Raw genomic sequence first — 19,013 nt, 5'->3', positions numbered from 1 at the left:
TCCTTATACATATTCCTACCCATAGGTGCAAACATAACATGACCCCTGTGAAACCCTAAGGTGAAGGCAGAAGTGTATGAAATACACCCACATTTCGTCAGTAACAAAGTCAGTCCCATGCAATAGGGGACGAGCCAATAGAACTTTAGCCGATCCTAGGAATGGAACCCAAGACATGACCAGCAGTACAATACCGATTGTGCCACAGAGACTTTCCAAAAAACATGTTTTCGGTTCAATTTATATTCCTTTATCTAGGAGGGTATAATTCTTCTTTATACCAATACCTACATGACATCTTCTAACGTCTATCTTCTCTCAGACGAAAGTTATGGGTGCAACTGGTTTGCCTCTTCTTCATGAAACTGTGTGTAAGAGTAGAATAGATTTTGCGTTTGAATGTCAGTATTGATGCACCAGGAACCAGGATTCTGCCATATGCCTCCGAGTAGTACAGGTGTATTAAGTAATTACATTATGTATATAGACTAGGTAATTACTTATTTGAAATTAGTTTTTGTATTAGTATTCATTTATTTTGGTTAATCCATTCACAAACAACAAGTTACGTACCTACGTACTTAGTAGACCATTAATTTGCAGATAAACTTCAGGAAAAAATACATTTCAATGTCATATCTACTTTGAAATACGGTTGAGGCGATTTAGCGTTGATTTGATGTATGCACATAATATGCGAAATCTCTCATACCTTGGTATGAATTCCATTGCCTCGGTAGCTTAAGGGTAGCGCCTCTAGCGGGAAAAAGTGGCAACAAGATTCTATATGATGTCATGTAATTTTCAATTTGGTGCGTTCCTGAACATTCTACACTTGTAGCAATTCTACGTACTTCTTCTAGTGTATAAAAAAATATTAAACCGAATAATATAGGTAATTATAAGGTTCAGTCTATCTTTTTAGATAAAGTACATCTTCGAGTTTGTTTAGTAATAACTAAACGTATGTCACAGCATGATGCTTTAATATTCACGGTTTTCTTGATTCTTCTCGTCCAATAGACCGGTTAAATTATGAATAGACGTCAAAAAAAATAATTTGAGGAATATAGACAGTTATTTGCAAATCACAATACTTTCAATACTCAGAGATTTGATCATCTGAAATAAATATTAGAAGCTTGTGAACACACTTTTCGTATCTGTATAATGTTTTTGACATTGACAGATGACAGATAATAATTTGCACTTCGTTTTGTTCGTGCGTTCGTGCCATTTTTTCGCAGACTGGTTTACTGTCACTGTGAACTGTCACTGTCATATGTATGTTGTTCGTGTGGCGATTCGCACTTTTACTTTGTGATAAAATACACATTTATTGAATAAAATGACGCCAGAAGAAACTATAGAGAGGTTTAAGCTTCTTGGCTTAAATGATCAAAAGGCAAAGGAAACCTTAAAAAATGCTAATGTTACCAAATTCTTACTTGCGGCACTTAATGAGGTTAGTACTTTCAAATTTTAAAAGTCTAAATTATTTCATAATTTTAAAATTAGCTTTGTGCGAGGCAATAGCTGTGCCAATCTTTTATATTTGGTTTTATGCTCCTATGCTACTATTTCAGGTCGACGTAGAGAAATTGCCAACGGGTGCCGGCATGTTGATCTACCATCTGGCAACGAAAATCAAGCCACAGATCTCTGCTAAACTGCCCTTCGTATGTGACTACATCGCTAAAGGGAGCATTGACTCTACATTAAGAGTAGATGCGGCTTTAGAATATCTCCTTAGCAATGTGAGTGAGGCGAAAATTGATTCTGGAGCGTTTGAGAAAGCTTGCGGTGTTGGTGTGGTGGTGACACCTGAACAAGTCGAGCAGGCGGTGGAGAAACACATGGCTAAGTACAAAGCCGAGTTGCTGGAGAAGAGGTACAGGTTTAACTCTGGTATTGTGATGCAAGCTGTCAGGGCCGACTTACCCTGGGCTGATGGCAAGGCTATTAAGAATGAAGTGGATGTTCAGGTAATTTTATATGGTAACTCTTGATTATTAAATTCTGAATAGTGTTTGAAAGATGCATTCTATGTTCTGTAACCTTGTATATTTCAGATTTTAGATTTATTGGGTCCTAAAACAGAAGCTGACTTAGCACCCCCACCTAAAGCTGAGAAGAAACCTAAAGGAGATGGTGGTAAAAAAGCAAAGAAGGTAGAAGACAAAGGTAAACATTTGTTCTAAACAATTTTTATACTTTTGACACAAACACTACAGAGTTAAATTCAGCCCTATCATCTTCATTTAACCTTAAATAGGAAGGGTTGAAGTTTGTAATTTTCCTTTTTATTATTTTCCAGCATCAAAACCTGCAGACAAGGCTGAATCATCTGACGATGTAGGTGGAGCTTCTTCAATATCGGAATTAATGAAGAAGTTGCCATTCCACGCCCCAGGAGAGAACTTTAAATCTGATGGTTACGTTGTCACATCGGACACAAAACGGTTACTTGCAGAACATCTTAAGATTACTGGTGGTAAAGTGCGGACAAGGTTTCCGCCAGAACCTAATGGTATCTTGCACATTGGTCATGCAAAAGCTATTAATATCAATTTTGGATACGCTGCAGCCCATGACGGTGTATGTTTCTTGAGATATGATGATACCAACCCTGAAAAAGAGGAAGAGAAGTTCTTTGTTGGTATTAAAGATATGGTAGAATGGTTAGGTGAGGACATTATAAGTATTTTATTCTAAAAAATTAGATAAACCAACACTACATACATACATGCTCATGCCTTTTCCCATAAAGTTAGGTAGAGATCAAAAAATGCCACTTGGTCCACTATGATCATTACAAACTTCGCTTGCCTATTTCCATCAATACCTCTTGTATTTATTAATATATTTGTTCCAAGCAAAGTCAGTACTGTGGCAATTTATGTCCTTATATGCAAATAGTGATAAGTGATTACTGTAAGTAGAGGAAACTTAGCAAAATAAAGTGTAAATTAAATAGTTTAAAATAATTCACATAATTTCAGGTTACAAGCCATACAAAATCACTCACTCATCTGACTACTTTGACCAGTTGTACAAGTGGGCAGTGCAGTTGATACAGAAAGACCTTGCATATGTCTGCCACCAGAAGTCTGAGGAGATCAAGGGTTTCAATCCACCACCTTCACCGTGGAGAAACAGGCCTGTGGAAGAAAGCTTACAGTTGTTTGAGGTATTTATGTAAAGACATTGTTGTTTACCTTCTTCTTATCATATGGTTAGTGGTCAACCTAGTGTCAAAGTTGTTCCTTTGACGTGGCTCAATGACTGCTATCATAGTACATAACAACCAGGACCGACTTTTTACGTGCCCTCCAAAGCACGGAGACGCCCAGTTCAAATACCACTATGCGGTCACCCATCTATAGAATGACCGCGCTAGCGGTTGCGGTGAGCGCAACTGGCTATGGGCACCATACATTATAACCATATATACAGATAATATCGCAATTGTTATATCTGAAAGTGTAGGAAAGATGTGAATGAAATACACCAGTGTTTTGTTAATTAGTCTTATGTTTACTTCTTTACTTCATTCCATATATAACTTACTCTGTTTTAACACAGTAAAATTTAACTGAAGTCTAACACAGTTAAAGCCAGTTAATGGTTTTACATAGTTGATAAAAATGTGTTAACAAACTTGCTCGTCTTGCTAGCAGTGTTTTGGACAACAACCGGTTATTTGGTCTGTAAATCTATTTACATGAAATCAAAAATTCTTATAGGATAATGTACTTCTACATAAACATACTAGGAAAACAATAATAAGAAGAGAGTTTAACAATACCACATTTTTTATGCTCTAGGACATGAAAAACGGTAAAATCGACGAAGGAGACGCAACGTTAAGAATGAAGATCACTTTAGAAGAAGGTAAACAGGACCCAGTGGCGTACAGGATTAGGTTCAAGGCTCATCACCGCACTGGCAACAAATGGTGCATCTACCCCACATACGACTATACTCACTGTCTATGTGACAGTATAGAACATATCACACACTCATTGTGTACCAAGGAGTTTCAATCTAGAAGGTATGTATTCTATTTCTATGGTCATTTTGGTAAAAGGTATAGGCAACTGGATTCTAATATGATTTTGTCATACTAAGATTATGAATCAGGTGTTTGGAAGTGTTGTGCTATACTAGTAACAGTTTTGCATTACATTTTCCTTGTATTGAGTACTGATACAATATTTTTAATTTTATTTTTTTCTATTAAATAGAAGTTATATTGTTTTTCGAATACTTAACGGAATGCTATATTTTTATACATTCTTTTACTTTTCTTACTTTCGGTTTTTTATAGGTCATCATATTACTGGTTGTGCAATGCGCTTGGAATATATTGTCCGGTACAATGGGAGTATGGACGACTGAACGTCAACTACACAGTGGTATCTAAGAGGAAAATAGGAAAACTTATTGAAGAAGGAATTGTCCGCGGTAAATATTACATCTTGAGTATTTAATAGTCAGAATATAGAAAAATTGTGCATCATCAAATTTGTTCATAGTGGCCATTGTCTGTCTTTGACAACGTATTATGATTTTTTACAGTAAACGCAATACATATACAGATATTTGATATTTTAAAGTATTTTTTCTCTACCTATATTCGTAAAATAATAGTGCCCTTTCATTATTCACCTACTATTACAATATTAAATCTGATTGGTTACAAGTTACATATATTATTTTGACTTTAGACTGGGACGACCCGCGCCTGTACACGCTGACGGCGCTGCGGCGGCGCGGGGTGCCGGCGGGCGCCATCAACTCGTTCTGCGCCGCGCTGGGCGTCACGGGCGCGCTGGGCGCCGTGGACCCCGCCATGCTGGACGCTGCCGTCCGCGACCTGCTCAACGTTAGCGCACCCAGGTATTTATAACTTTGAATTCTGGCCTTACAGTAACACACTAATATGTTAATTATGTCCTTGGCCACTTTCACCGTTGTCAGGAGAGAGTCATACGAGCTTCCAGCATAAAGATGTGCGAGAGGCGCTAAAACATAGTTTTACAGAATCCCGGTGCGTTGTGAAACGATATTTTAGCGCTTCAAGTTTATTTTTGCACCGAGGGCACTTGCGGGTCAGTTGTGAAATTAGACTGAGACGGTCTGTTTTCATAACGTCATTTGCCTGGCTTATTTGTGGTAGGCACGATCATCAGCCTATCTTCGGTGGGGAACTAAACTTGGGAAACAAAGGAAAATACACCATTAATTGATTAAATCTCCCCTAGTAAAATTTATTCTTAGAGCTGATGTTCTAAAAATCAACACAGCTGACATTGAAAATAATTGCGAAGAACGCGTCCCGTCATTATTGATAACGTTATCTCCATTACAAAGTAGCGACACTGAATTAACATAATGTTTTGTCAAGGTCAAAAACAGGATACAGATATACATCACTAGCTGACCCGCGCAACTTCGCTTGCGTCCAATAAGAGGGAATGAGTCGAAATTATTCCCCGTTTTTGTAACATTCATTACTGTTACTCTGCTCCTTTTGGTCGTAGCGTGATGATTTTATGCAAATTGTTTCAGTAGTTTAGGCGTGATTGAGAAGCAGACAGATAGACAGACAGAGTTACTTTCGCATTTATAATATTAGTATGGATTGTATATCAAAACTTAGATAGATTTCACTCTTTTGCATACATAATATCTGGTTTTGCCTCTTAATAAATTGCATATTTCATAATTACTAGCAATGCTATTGGTAGTCTGTGTATTGCCTGAAGTACGTTAGAAAACGAATCAAAATGTCCTTGTTAGACTGACAAGATTATTATTATTGACTATAAAAGCATAAATAAATGCTCAATAATAAATAAGTTAGAATGAAACTAGATGGTGTAAAAATAACCAGTTATATTTTCTTACAGAGTGATGGTAGTGTTAGAGCCATTGAAGATCACAATCACAAACTTCCCTAGTGAGAAACCTATACAAGTGACTGTCCCGGACTTCCCCAACGAGCCTGACAAGGGCTCTCACACAGTAGTGTTCAACAAAGTGCTTTATATCGAAGCGACTGACTTTAAAGAAGAGCCGGAGAAGGGATACCGTCGTCTCACGCCGAAACAGACCGTTGGGTTGAGACACGCTGGATATGTTATCAAGGTGGATTCATGATATTTTTTTATATAATAAATACCAACTCAGAGAAAGTAATTTAACATGTAATTTGACAGGATTGTTTAGGTTCGGCTTGATTTAGCTTCATGCATCATTTGTACGTAACTTACGTACACGCGCGTATACGTGAACGTAGTACGCTCGTAGTACATGTGAAATGCACACAAATTCTTGAGTCTTACTCAGAACAAAAGCCTAATAATATTAAATTGCTGTTATTAATACACTACTCTTAGAAGTATGACGTTTTCTTATATATTTTGTTTTTGCCTAGGTATCGAAAGTAATCAAGGACGCCAGTAACAAAGTAGTGGAAGTGGAATGTACAGCACAACCGGCTGACTCAGCGGAGAAACCAAAGGCTTTCATTCATTGGGTGTCGGAACCGGTCGCTATTGAAGTCCGATTATACGAGCCTTTGTAAGTAGTACTACACATTTTAAAGGACTTATTTAGAAGTCACTATTTGTACATCAAATACTGGCAAGTTTTAAGATTGTCCTTCATAGGTCACGTGCAATTCCCCTTAAACAAATTGTTGAAAACCAATTCGTGGCTAAGCAGATATATTATCATACGATAGCTGTCTGAACCCGCTCTTTCCAAAATAAATACTATGTGTACGGTTTCATCACCGTACATTTTTCTGCCTACGCCGCAATTCACTTAGAATCGGCGACGAGGCGCTTAAATATATAATTACACATTTACACATACCATTCAGTACACATTTTTACTTCTACCTAACAACTAATAGAAAGAATCGCTGAATCGTCTCTGTACTTTATTATACTACAAATAAAACGTTTCGGTTCAACGGTTCACTGTGTGTTTTAGTGCAAGTGTACTCAATAATCAACCCACTACTACGCACAACTATCAGTGTACGGACTCGTTTACTATAACACCGTACACTATGCCTCTAGTACCTCCAGATATTGGCCAAAATGAAATTGTAAAATTTTATGTGTTAAATAATTCCTAGGTTCAAGCATAAGAATCCAGAAGACCCCAACGAGGTGCCGGAAGGTTTCCTGTCCGACTGCCGTGAGGACACGCTGAAGGTAGTGACTGCTTACGCCGATGCCTCCATCAAGGGAGCCAAGGTGTACGACAAGTTCCAATTCGAGAGGATCGGATTCTTCTCCGTTGATCCCGATACGACTGCCAGTCATGTGAGTTTGATTATATTTTATTTTTGCATGCATTTTTTCGGTTTGATAATTGTTATTTTATTGACCGTGAATTAATAGAAAGTGCTAAACAAGAAACAGTTGGTAAATTTTATAAATGCTTTAAAAGTGAAGAGATTTAATTGGTTAAAATTAACTTAAGTCTGCATAAATAATATCTTTAAAGACTTTATTACCCAGTATATCAAACGATGTTGGCGTTAATTTTATAAACACAACCTAATTTCTCATGCAAGTTTATTAGTATTATATTGATTAAGCGACTGCAACCTACTATACAAGCAAATAAAAATTATGAACAATAATAGATACTGCATTAAAATGAAAAAAGTAAGTTACAAGTGGATACACCCAGGGAAATAAGAAGTACTATGCATTTTGGTATTTCTGTAATATAAGTTTTAGTGATCATCTAACATACTCGTAAGTCAGATGTTTTTTCTTTGTTTGTTCTTTAATTTTATTCTATGTTTTTTTTGTAACAAATTAAAGAATACATTTACTTATATAAAAATGTTTTCTTTTCAGGTAATTTTCAACAGAACCGTCTCTCTCAAAGAAGATACGGGAAAATAAATAATATGTGTGTAAAAATAGGTTTTTGTAATCGTTTTATACCTTTTAACTAATATAAATAAATTGATTATTTATTACTAAGTACATCACAAATTTTATTTCCATATAAACTATAAGCCCTTAGCAGATAACCGTTGGGATGATGTATATTTCAATAAACCTCGCTAGATGGTTATAAACTGTTTGAACCAATATCAACATTTCCTTTGAGCCTCTAATAAAATTCTTAAAAGCGGCATTCTGAACAGAATTCAATTACATTGAATATTATACCGAAATTCCCCGGAAAACATTTGATTATGTCGGAACACATAGCGCAATGGATTGTCAAGAATTCGGAAAGTTCAATAAGGTAGTTATCGTCGGTTTAGACAGTACTCCAACAAAATTTGGAAGTAGAAGGCCTACTCGTGCACGTCTTCGAATATTGTGGTATTTGGACCTCTATGGCTTTAGACCATGATTACGCTACTGAGTACTGTCACTGCACCCGATAGTGGTAATTTCGTCTCCCATACTGAACAAGTATACAGGGAAAAAAATAGAAACATTTTATCTAAAATATTGCGGCTAGCGAAATTCACAGAACGGAAAACATTTTTTTTTAAAGATTTACATGCATTTCAAGGTTTACAAAATATGCCAGATAAAATGCAGTAATAGTTCAGTAATTTAGTGCAGTGCCAGGTTCCTAAGTGTAATTATAACGATTTGATGTCTATTGATAAAAAGTTGAAAAAGCATCGGTGGATTCATATATAGTGCTTATTAGTGTTGGGAGGCAGACAATAACTCTAATCGCACACTGTTTACCTAGTCTATTGATTCCGCCAATATTTATTTTTGTTCCTAACTTCAATTAGTTTTGTAATACATAGATAGGACCTCTCGCTTCAAAAGCTGCTTGCTTTTGTAGTTTAAGAGCCGTCGACCTATGGTGAAAGCGTGCAGGCTGGAAAACTTAACAGAGAGAAACCCTCGCTACCGACTGATCCCAGTCTGCGCACTGGCACGATCAGACTATCGTCCGATAACACGTTGAATCAATGAACGTACATCATAGAAGTAGGTAGTACTAAACGATTATTATTCGTTTACTGGAAGTTTTATTAAACTGTTGTTTGCTTTAGCATCGATACTAATTCTTAGAACCACCAATTTCCAGGAACTTCAGTACCAGCCTAGTTTTTTTTTTATGAAACTCAAAAAGCCCCGTGTAGATATAGTCGTGCTAACTATGTTTGAATTACTAAGAACTTGCCACGTAATTACCGATATGCAGCAATTTTTAGCATAGCGTTTATTAGAAGTAATCGTAGCACGTCCTTCATAATGAAGTTCGCATGAAGTGGGTCTTCTGTACATAAGTAGTACGTGTGGTGCGGCGCGGGGCGGGTCGGCGCACGGCGGCGGCGGGCGGCGGCGCGGCGCGTATCGAGCGTGGGCGGCCGCGCATGCCACTACCACTCGCGCCGCCATACGCCGCCATACTCCGCCGTACCGCGATATGCACTACTACGCGGTTACATCTTGTACTAAAAACCAATACGCACGATATCACGTTATTACGCGCGACGTGCTTACAATGTAGAAGATATTCAGCCTTCGTGTAAACTTAAGGTGAGTCCACAACATTTTCCTACCTTACTTAACTCCAACTTTGATGTGGTTTTTTGATCACCCTACGATGTTCATTACCACGGACCGGTGGAAAGTGGTTCAAGTGCGTCATGTTGACGTGTTTGTGACGTAACCCAGTGAAACACAAAAAATAGGGCATTTGGTGAATAAATAATTTTGTGTATACGGGTAAAGGAGCCACTTTTCACCTTGACACCTAACAGTGGTACAACATTAACATATAAGTATTATGTTTTTCTCTATTTTAGCTACTGTTTCAGAGCTAATAGATGATTAATTTGTGCTACTCTAGCTCATAAGTATTTACATATACATACGTAGCTCTGAGAAGCCTCAGTAGGTAATAATTAACCTTCTATCGTTTCGATTTTAGTTGTTGTGAAACTGAAACAGTTTTCTACAATCATTCCATAGTTCAGATCAAACGTCAAACAATCTCATGTTAGACTTTACAACCACCGAAAAATCATTGATTGTGTATATAAGTGTTCTAGGTATGTTTGATATACAGTCCTGAAAAAGGCGTAGACTTCGTAGCGGTTGGACTGACATACCTATAGCATACTATGTTACTATCTACATGGCTTTCATTTGATTAAGGGCTCTTTGTAAATACATTGTATCTACATAATTAACTGTTTTCAAGGAAAAAGAGGCTATGTACTGGTGAGCCTTTGTGGTTCTTATGTACAAACGAAGTAAATATTTGTAGTTATCCGGTGAAGGTACCGCTGAAACAGATTACAGCCTCGGGAATCCCAACAGCTGACGTCTTCCCACGGTTACATCCCACGTAAGACCTTAACTCCCTTACAAACGTTCAAATCAACATCCTAAATTAACATTTTTTTCCGTCTATTATTTATAGATAAAAGCTTTCTGGTATTATACTTTCGTACAGATTTTTGGAAATAATATTTTACTGATTTACTCACTCTGAAACTCAGTAAATTGGTAGCGCTAATTGGTCGACAGTCTCATTAACAGTCCTTTTGAATGCTTCTAAATTAGACATTTCGTACATGTGGTTTTCGACTTTAACGCTTTATTTTCGTAGTTCAACGAATTATTTTTCGGCTGTACTGAAAAACACATAATCCCCATAATATTAGTATTGAATTAAGAATGTAAATATATTTGCAATTTATTATCCTTTGCTGTTCGTCCTAGAGCTTATCTTTTGTTATCTATTTTAACAGCATTCGACTGAAAACCGTAACCGGAGGTGCGATTAGTTAACTGGAACACGATTTGCATATCAGCATACATTTCGATCTCACTATTGTTTTGTACTTTTCACACCCGTATCATAATATCCTAACTGTATACAAGTATAAAGCACTAGCTGACTCGCGCAACTTCGCTTGCGTCACATAAGAGAGAGTGGGTTAAAATTTTCCCCGTTTTTGTAACATTTTTTATTGATACTCTGCTCCCATTGGTCGTAGCATGATGATATACAGCCTATAACCTTCCTCGATAAATGGGCTATCTAACACTGAATTTTTCAAATCGTACCAGTAGTAGTAGTAGTAGTAGTAGAGATTAGCGCGTTCAAATAAACAAACAAACTCTTCAGCTTTATAATATTAGTATAGAATTAGTATATGATACCTAGATCTTTGTAGAGACTAAAATTCATCCCATCTCCTTAGGTACCCTGAGTCAACAAGCCGTTCTATCTATTTATAACTGTTATCTGCATAGTCTTCAAGTATATTTAATTAAGTGTCAAAGTAAATTGGCTTCGTAACAGATCGTAGATATCAAATAATTGTATCTCTTTCGTGGGCGTCATTCATCTCAGACTTCAGAAGCACGTAGACATTCCATTGAGATTTACATAGCATGAACAAATTTGAATACAAATATAATGTACATTTACTATATTTTTGGCAGTAGGTACAGTATTTGAGGCATACATAACGATGTAGGTACTTATTACCAAAATGTGACTTGGTTACAAAACGCTAGGAATTCGCGTCAAAAATATTTCTTCTGAATACACGCTACCTAACTAATATAAAGTTATAACAAGTTAGAGGCGTCACCCACAACAAAAACATGTCTAACAAGTAACAAGGGAAAAAAATGTGTGTTGGTAATTTTTCCGAGAGCAATTTCCCAAGGTTTTCCTCGTTATTTGCACCGGGACACCCGACAGTTTCCGTTATCCAATATAAACAGACCTATAAAGCTTCGTGTCAATCACAAAAGGCTTTTTCAATCTGTTTGTCTTACGAAAAATATGATGTATAAAAGATATCAACAACAATTTGTTGCCTTAACGATACTCGATATTAAACTTTTGTTCTCTTAAAATAAGACTACATTTTATATCCCAATGTCGGTTTGAATTTAGTGGATAACAAGGTCAGTAAACCTAGCCGACAAGGGAGTTTTCATTAGTTCTTTGTCAATAGACGATGTCTCGAGTGTCATCTAAGATAGCAATTATGTACGCGGGCGGTCTGATGAAATATTACTTCAATAGCCGTCTTGATTAGTGGCTTTCAGGGCCATCAATGTCTGCGAAAAATATAAGGCTCGTGTATTCTGATTTATGACTAATATCTTTTGGAATGAAACCATATTAATGATGAATTATTGTTGAAGTATTATTGACCTCTGGATTATGGTTACGGTTATTTTGCGCAGTATTCTGACTTTTATATATTACTAGCTGACCCGCGCACATTTTTCTTATTTTTCATTATAACACAATATTTTTTTAATTCGAACCAGTAGTTTCTGAGATTAGCGCGTTCAAACAAACAATATTTTCAGCTTTATAATATATGTATAAATAAGCTTCGCTTTTTTGGGTTTATGATACAAGTTGGAAATAGATCAATATGTTACGCTTTCAGTTGTTTTATGAGCACATTACATCATACCCGCGAGAGGAACGTGCCAAAGATCGATCTTTTAATTTCCTTTCACTTGGCTGAAAGCTGCGAAGCCTATTCTTCTGTTCTACTTTTAGATATTTTTACATTTTAACTTCAGTTGTAGCTACTTAAAGTACTTAAACAAAAGGTTCTACGTAGTTTACCTGTACTCTTTAAATCGGTGAAGTTAGTAATTACGGCACTTTCATGTATGGTAAAGATCAAGCCTCTTTTTCCGTACCATAATTTACTGGTTTAGTCGAGTTCAGTACGATCCGCGCGTTCTGTAGGTACAGGACATATTATCTACTTCAGGTAGTAGCGCGGAAATACACAGTGAGATTATTTTTCTATTAAAATTATTCTAGGCAAGCTATTAGTATGATGTGTCTCACTGCTGAGAGGCAGTGTTCTTAGACTAGTTAATTATTAGTTAATAGTTAAGATTACACCAAAAATTGCGGATTTATTTTTATTCCTTTTCATGCTGATTACGGCGGTTACCTACCTATTCCCGTACCGCATACTGGCAATATTTTATCGTATACACTCTATACTCAAAGATGCCAATACCCGCTATGCTTCTTTAGATCAAAGGCATTCATTTCCGTGCGGCGATGAAGGCATACCTTCAAGGTACGAGTAGCGTACTGCTTTTCATCTTATGGTTTTAATTACACTTTACTCGGATTAAATGACATTAAAACGCTTTGCTTGAAAAGGACAGATTCGGGAATTAGTTTATGTTGTGGGTTTGTTTTTTCCAGTAAAGGTAGCCTTTTATCTTTGCTGGCTGCCACTGATATAATCTGACCCCAACTGCCATTTAGATAATTGTAATTCAGTTAAGTGTAGTGGCTATTGTATTAGATAGGGTGAAAAGTGGTATTTTCGTTTAAAGTTAATTTGTTTTTGTGAGAAACTACTACTCCTCTGAGTCCCAACTTATAGCATTGATGTGTAACAAATCACCCGGCACATTAGTTTAAGTGTCCATATAGTCTACCTACAGTCTACAGCGACCACTTAGTAATATAATGTCACTCAGTAGTAATGTTTTATTCGGCAGGCCCCTAGATATTTTAGGTTCATAAATTGAATTCCCGTTAGAAACAACTTGTTATAAATTTCTTGGAACGAACATTAATCTGTAGAGCATCCAATATTGATATTTTCTACTCTATTCATCAACTTCCAATGTACATAAATCGTCTTAAAAGTTTATCGTAGAATTAATTAAAATGGCCGTGTCTTTACGTTTGAGGCGGAGTGTCTGTAGATATAACTAGATACAGTTCTTATAGAGAAACAATTTATTGATTTTAATCTAGGGTTTGTCGGGCGGGTGGTACTTACATACTCGAATGTTCATTTATTGATCCGGCATGAGAAATATTCTATTCGTTTAGTATGGTATGTAATAAATAGTTGAACGAACGTCGATCGCTTTTGACTTGCCTACCTATTCATAGGTATTTCGGTCTGTGTTTTATTTTCGGCTAATTGGCATTCAATAGAAAGTGCGAAGCGTAGTGTGTTACTTAATTCACCCTCGAACTATTCTGGTATTTGAACAAAGGAACACTTCAAGGAAATCCCATAATCCAGCCTTTTCAACACTAGTTCTAAACACAGGCCTCACGGGTAAAGCTTACTAATGAAGAGATTACGGCCTGAAATCTCAAGGGGCGCTTCATTGATTACTAGAGTCCTTGATGTAGTGTGAACTTAGGAGGTCGCACGTTTTGAAAAAACAGCGCTCTATGCTATAAGTAGTTATTCATTCCAGAGTATTACTAGTTTAAGGAAAGAAACTAAATTAAATTGTAAAACCTTGTTTACTGAAAATGTATGAACTTTTTCTTGTTTTATTTCTGTTGTTTTATCAACTTTACAGTATTTATCCGAAGTTTGGTGCCCTTTACAGTATTAGTTGGGTACCTACGTTAGTTTATACAAAGTTCGGCTAGTTTACCCTTCAAGTTAGTTTAGTTCTAGCGATTGAGTTTTATTACATTGAAAAAGTAAAATTAAGTTTGTTTTTCTTGCTTAAAACGGAGACGTTTTCGTGACGCAAAACTTTAAATTGAGCTTGAGCTGGCTTCATTCGTGGCGACATTTTGTACAATTGGTAGTGTCATAAAATAGCACACTTACCCAGATTGCCGCCCACGCCAATGAAGCAATGACGCCATACGATAACAGAGCCTGCAATTATGTACGCTCGTTAAATCGATGCATTAGACATTTAGATGGAATCCTTTTAGCTCACGTCGTTCATGCCTTTCTTTATGAATAAGTACATTTTCCCTACATTATACACAGTTACCTTTTTCGTGTTGTGTTATGATGAAGGTTCCATGCGGAAGCGTAAAATATAATTTAACTTTATCCATTGTTGGGACTTCACTTTATAATGACAAGAGCAAATATTGTTAGAGTTTAAAAGATTTTAAAGGTAGTACTTTTACATAAGTATTGTATAATAACTCGGGTACTTTTATGTTTGCTGTAATGGCTCCAACATTTGGACAACGTTGGTTTCCTTTTATGCAAAATTAAGCCGTCAGAGGCTTACAATGTTTTTAATTGGGTTTCTGACGTGCGATCCTTCTAAAAATAAAAATGTCATGCTCGGCAACAGGGGTTAAATTCAGGTAAAGTTTTCTCAGTTATATAACTTTTGGTGGATCATTCTGTTACATAGGCTTGAATTAATATTTTGGCAATAAATAGGCTTTTAACTTCATTGGGATATTTCCACGGTAATCGTTAAGTAAAATACATTCGTATTAGTTCGTCAGTGAAAGAACGGTTAACGAATAAAAAGTGACTTAGTTAGGTGGTTGGGGCTAATAACGCTAATACTATAAAATGTGTAAGTACATAATATCAAAATACTGAACTAAACTAACCTTTCTCCTAACCTAGCCATTTACTACCATTGAAAGTGTATGTAAATAATTCAAATATGGTGCATGTGTAGAACCAGAGATATTCTGAAATGTTGTAAGTAAGTGGGTATACGTGATTGTCATTCAGTGAACATTTCATTGCATGACCTATAAATGTCGTGTAACCTTTGTCACCTTGTGTATAGTGGGACGGGACGCTTCTATAAATCTTCTGCAACGTGATTCTCTAAGCTTTATCTGTCCACCCACGCCTAGAGTACTCACGTCCTTGATACCGTTCGCATGCAACCTACCGACCTATTCACATGTTCACTACATCGCTACAAAACAAGTAAATATCCCATTGTAACCTCAATACACCTGGGTGATACATGAAGCTATAATGTATAACAACCGGTATTACTTTTAATGGCAAATCGGCACTCTACACGATAAACAATGTTATGACGCCTATAAAACGTGTGTAACACATGTTTGCGAACGTACCGCTATTCAAAATGTACTCAATTTCATTACACGATATACTTACCATAGAATTGAAAGGCTGTTTAACTGAAAATCAATAACTTGAATTTGTTCCAAACATATGTTTGTTTAACATGCTTTGCTGAAGGTTACAGTTATGATGATCATCGATTTTTACTCGTATTTACCTTTTATTTTATGAACTTCATTAAACATTGACTCATAATTTTCCAGTTTATTAAGATGTTCAATAATAGTATATCATTTTATAAGGCTCTAAAAGGTGGTTTTATGGGCAATAGGGATTGTAAAAGCTTGGCATCCGCGTGAACATAGCGGCGCTCTCTCGTCTCTCCCCAGTCCCCACACAAATGTGTCAAGGCAATAAATGGGTCAAGGGGGCCGAGTCACCTCTACGGGTCTGCATTCATGCCGGCTGCCGTAAATCAATAACGGACGGCTACACGTGACGATTCAACATTTAAATGTATTTGAATCAGATTTAAGATAATTTGTTCGGAAAACTCTAGGGATAACTTTGCAAGATAAGTTATAATTTGTTTGGTAGGTGTTTGTGTAAGCTTTCACGCGAAGTAGCTACTGTGAATGTTATCGGAATATGTTAATACCTTATTATAAATTTGTGGAAACTCACATTTTACAAGTAAAAGTACAAAATTCGTAATTTTTACATAGGACGCTTATTTCTTAGGCTTTTTTACATCATCGTCAGGCAAGCGACTTGTTGATATCGATTCAAGTTCTAGTCAATTGCAAGAGCACGAAATATAAATGAATTTAGACGAAGCCTTTTAAGGTTTATAGTATTTCGCGTCAGTTTATTTAATTTAGCTCGGAACACCTTCACTGCTCCAACAATATTAACAAGATGAAAGTCGTCGTTTTGGTTGAATCATGAAAGGTTTTACAGCGATAATTAAATCGGGCTCGAGCGCCCCTTCGCTTCCTTTATAAAACGGTAGAAGGTTAATTAAATCCGTGAGAAGCAGAGCTGTACTTGATTGTATGCTACGATTTTATTATATCTATGTTGTAGATTAATAATACAAATTAAATATATTTTTTTTATTTCAGAAATATTAAAACGTGATAATTATGACAAGCAATATATTAGTACACTATAATGGGTTCGAGAAATCTCGTACATAGGAATTCAAGGAATTTAAGTAACATAGTACAAATATGGACATTCAGAAACAGCAGCTATGTCCGCGACTGGTGGATTATCTAACTATAGTTGGAGCTAGACCGTATACTTCGGGCAAGGGGCTCGCCCCAGTACAGGTAACAAACTAATTTATGCTATATTACTAGTAGTTATTCCCCTAATGTTTTCACGTCTCTGGTATACATCAGCTATGGAGTTCTAAAATTTTAAAAAGAAGGCCTGATTATTTATTATTCATATCTCTGAAAAAGCAGCAAGCAGCAGCTGCCAACCAAGCAAAAGTTAATTAACTCTAAGTTAAAGTCAACATTTCAGGTCGCCTTTATTCAAATCAGATACGCCGATATTAATTTTTCACGTAGCAACTGAACTCTGACCTTTGTAACTTACCGGGGAGATCAGGATTTTGACAGTCAGGATTAATAATAAAATGAAAAGTGTTAATGGGTTTGTGCTGTGACTAAGATATTAAACGAATAAATTTGTTTTTTAGGCTCCAGAACTGCTTCGCCGTTATCCTCTCACCAACCACGATGACTTCCCCTTGCCACTTGACATGGTGTATTTCTGCCAGCCCGAGGGTTGCGTGTCCGTCGGTCCACGGCGAGCTCCCGGACACTTGGCCTCCAGAGACACCACGTCTTTCGTGTTTACACTCACTGACAAGGATTCCGGTAAGTGTAATGTAAATCTTACCTACTCACAGTTGGATATACGGTACTTTAAGCAGCTTTTTTCGCGTGTATTTCTCTACTTGTCTTTTAAAAATATACCATTGCTTGTTATTTTGCGGAATGGAACATGAGGGCTAATGAAATGTCTTTGTATCACAGGTAAGACTCGATATGGCATCTGTGTTAACTTCTACCGTGCGGTGGAGCGCGCGACGGCGCCAGGCCCGCGTGAACGTAGCATGCTGCGCCGCGAGTCCTGGCGCAAGTCCATGGAAAAGAGTTCCGACTCAGCATTCTCCAGGTGAACATTTATTGCTTCTGATTAATAACAATATTAATTACAAATGGAGCCCACATCTTCATATGATAAAAATAAGTGTCTTCTTCTTAGTCAATAGTTTTGTTTACTATGACTATATTACTTTAGGAAAAAAACTGCTTGCATCGTTCAAGGGAATATGCATTAGCAGAGCTGTATTCTGCTGTTTCAAAAAGGTGTTAGACTAAGACGTAGCGAATGTTCCAGTGACTATAGGAGCAGCAACGTGGCGCCGAGTGACTCGGAGCGTGACTGCAGCGCTACGCTGGCGCCGCGTCTCGCACCCGCGCCGGACTCCGAGAGCGGGGGCTCGCACTCGCACTCACCCAGCCCCAGGGCCACGAGGAAACGACAGGTATAATCTGGTCTGGAGTTATTATTGTGCATTTTTGAGAAAGCCTAAAAAAGATTAAGGATACTGTTACACGGCTTAGATAAAGGGTCTGATCGTTTATCAGTATCTGAAATTTATCTTATTTGAAAAATTACAACAATGTGCCTATAAAATTTTCAACTTGATACGCTAACCTGAAAAGATAATCTGAATTTGAGATTATTCAGTAGTTATGAAATTGGGGATGAGTCTATTAAAGGCTAATGGTATTCCTTGTAATCCTTGTTTGAAAATGAGCATTTGGTTTCGTAAGTTCTAATAAATAACACATACTTTAAGTAATAATATTGTTTAATTGTTACAGAGAGTGAGGAATCATTCCCTAACATCTCTATGCCTGCTATCACATCATCCATTTTTCTCTACATTCCGAGAGTGCCTATTTATCCTAAAGAAGTTAATAGATGCGTGCAACGAGTCTTCCAGTCCACGACGTGTTGGTGCGTCCAGACAAATACTTAGGTAAGTGCTTCAAACAAATGTTAATACAAGCACCTGGCATATTAGAAACAATCGTACTTTCAAACAGAAGGATTAATTAAACTAAATAGTGCTAATTATAGATGCTTTGTTTATTACATTCCTGGA

General features: G+C 36.8%; 2 protein-coding genes across 10 annotated transcripts in view; both read left to right on the top strand.

Moving 5' to 3' along the window:
• The first annotated feature begins 1,250 nt into the window (after window positions 1–1,250).
• Window positions 1,251–8,021, top strand: GlnRS (Glutaminyl-tRNA synthetase). Its single transcript, XM_076116815.1, has 12 exons — window positions 1,251–1,465; window positions 1,587–1,985; window positions 2,073–2,184; window positions 2,318–2,686; window positions 3,003–3,190; window positions 3,828–4,054; window positions 4,331–4,467; window positions 4,731–4,902; window positions 5,916–6,153; window positions 6,443–6,588; window positions 7,154–7,343; window positions 7,890–8,021. Exons 1-12 carry the CDS (start codon window positions 1,349–1,351, stop codon window positions 7,935–7,937), a joined length of 2,343 nt encoding a protein of 780 aa, XP_075972930.1. The 5' UTR covers window positions 1,251–1,348; the 3' UTR covers window positions 7,938–8,021.
• Window positions 8,022–9,335: 1,314 nt separating this feature from the next.
• Rab3-GEF (Rab3 GDP-GTP exchange factor) overlaps window positions 9,336–19,013 on the top strand; it is a 28,490-nt gene continuing 18,812 nt past the window's right edge. For 8 of the 9 annotated variants that reach the window (XM_076116809.1, XM_076116804.1, XM_076116807.1 and 5 more), the window contains exons 1-6: window positions 9,336–9,557; window positions 16,945–17,154; window positions 17,532–17,712; window positions 17,872–18,013; window positions 18,239–18,386; window positions 18,730–18,887. In XM_076116809.1, coding sequence (XP_075972924.1) covers window positions 17,053–17,154; window positions 17,532–17,712; window positions 17,872–18,013; window positions 18,239–18,386; window positions 18,730–18,887 — 731 coding nt within the window. In that variant the 5' untranslated portion in view covers window positions 9,336–9,557; window positions 16,945–17,052. The remainder of the gene's footprint in view (window positions 9,558–16,944; window positions 17,155–17,531; window positions 17,713–17,871; window positions 18,014–18,238; window positions 18,387–18,729; window positions 18,888–19,013) is intronic. The other variant, XM_076116802.1, reaches the window with a different exon arrangement.

This window comes from Anticarsia gemmatalis, chromosome 7 (genome assembly GCF_050436995.1).
Source record: "Anticarsia gemmatalis isolate Benzon Research Colony breed Stoneville strain chromosome 7, ilAntGemm2 primary, whole genome shotgun sequence".
Classification (NCBI taxonomy): Eukaryota; Metazoa; Arthropoda; class Insecta; order Lepidoptera; family Erebidae; genus Anticarsia; species Anticarsia gemmatalis.
Note: the sequence above shows the minus strand (reverse complement) of the source record. Positions and strands in the feature narration are given on the sequence as shown.

Coding starts and splice junctions, on each gene's coding strand:
- GlnRS (XM_076116815.1), top strand. CDS start 1,349: ATGACGCCAGAAGAAACTATAGAGAGGTTTAAGCTTCTTGGCTTAAAT. Junction 2,185..2,317: donor AAAGAAGGTAGAAGACAAAG/GTAAACATTTGT, acceptor ATTATTTTCCAG/CATCAAAACCTGCAGACAAG. Junction 7,344..7,889: donor CCGATACGACTGCCAGTCAT/GTGAGTTTGATT, acceptor TTTTCTTTTCAG/GTAATTTTCAACAGAACCGT.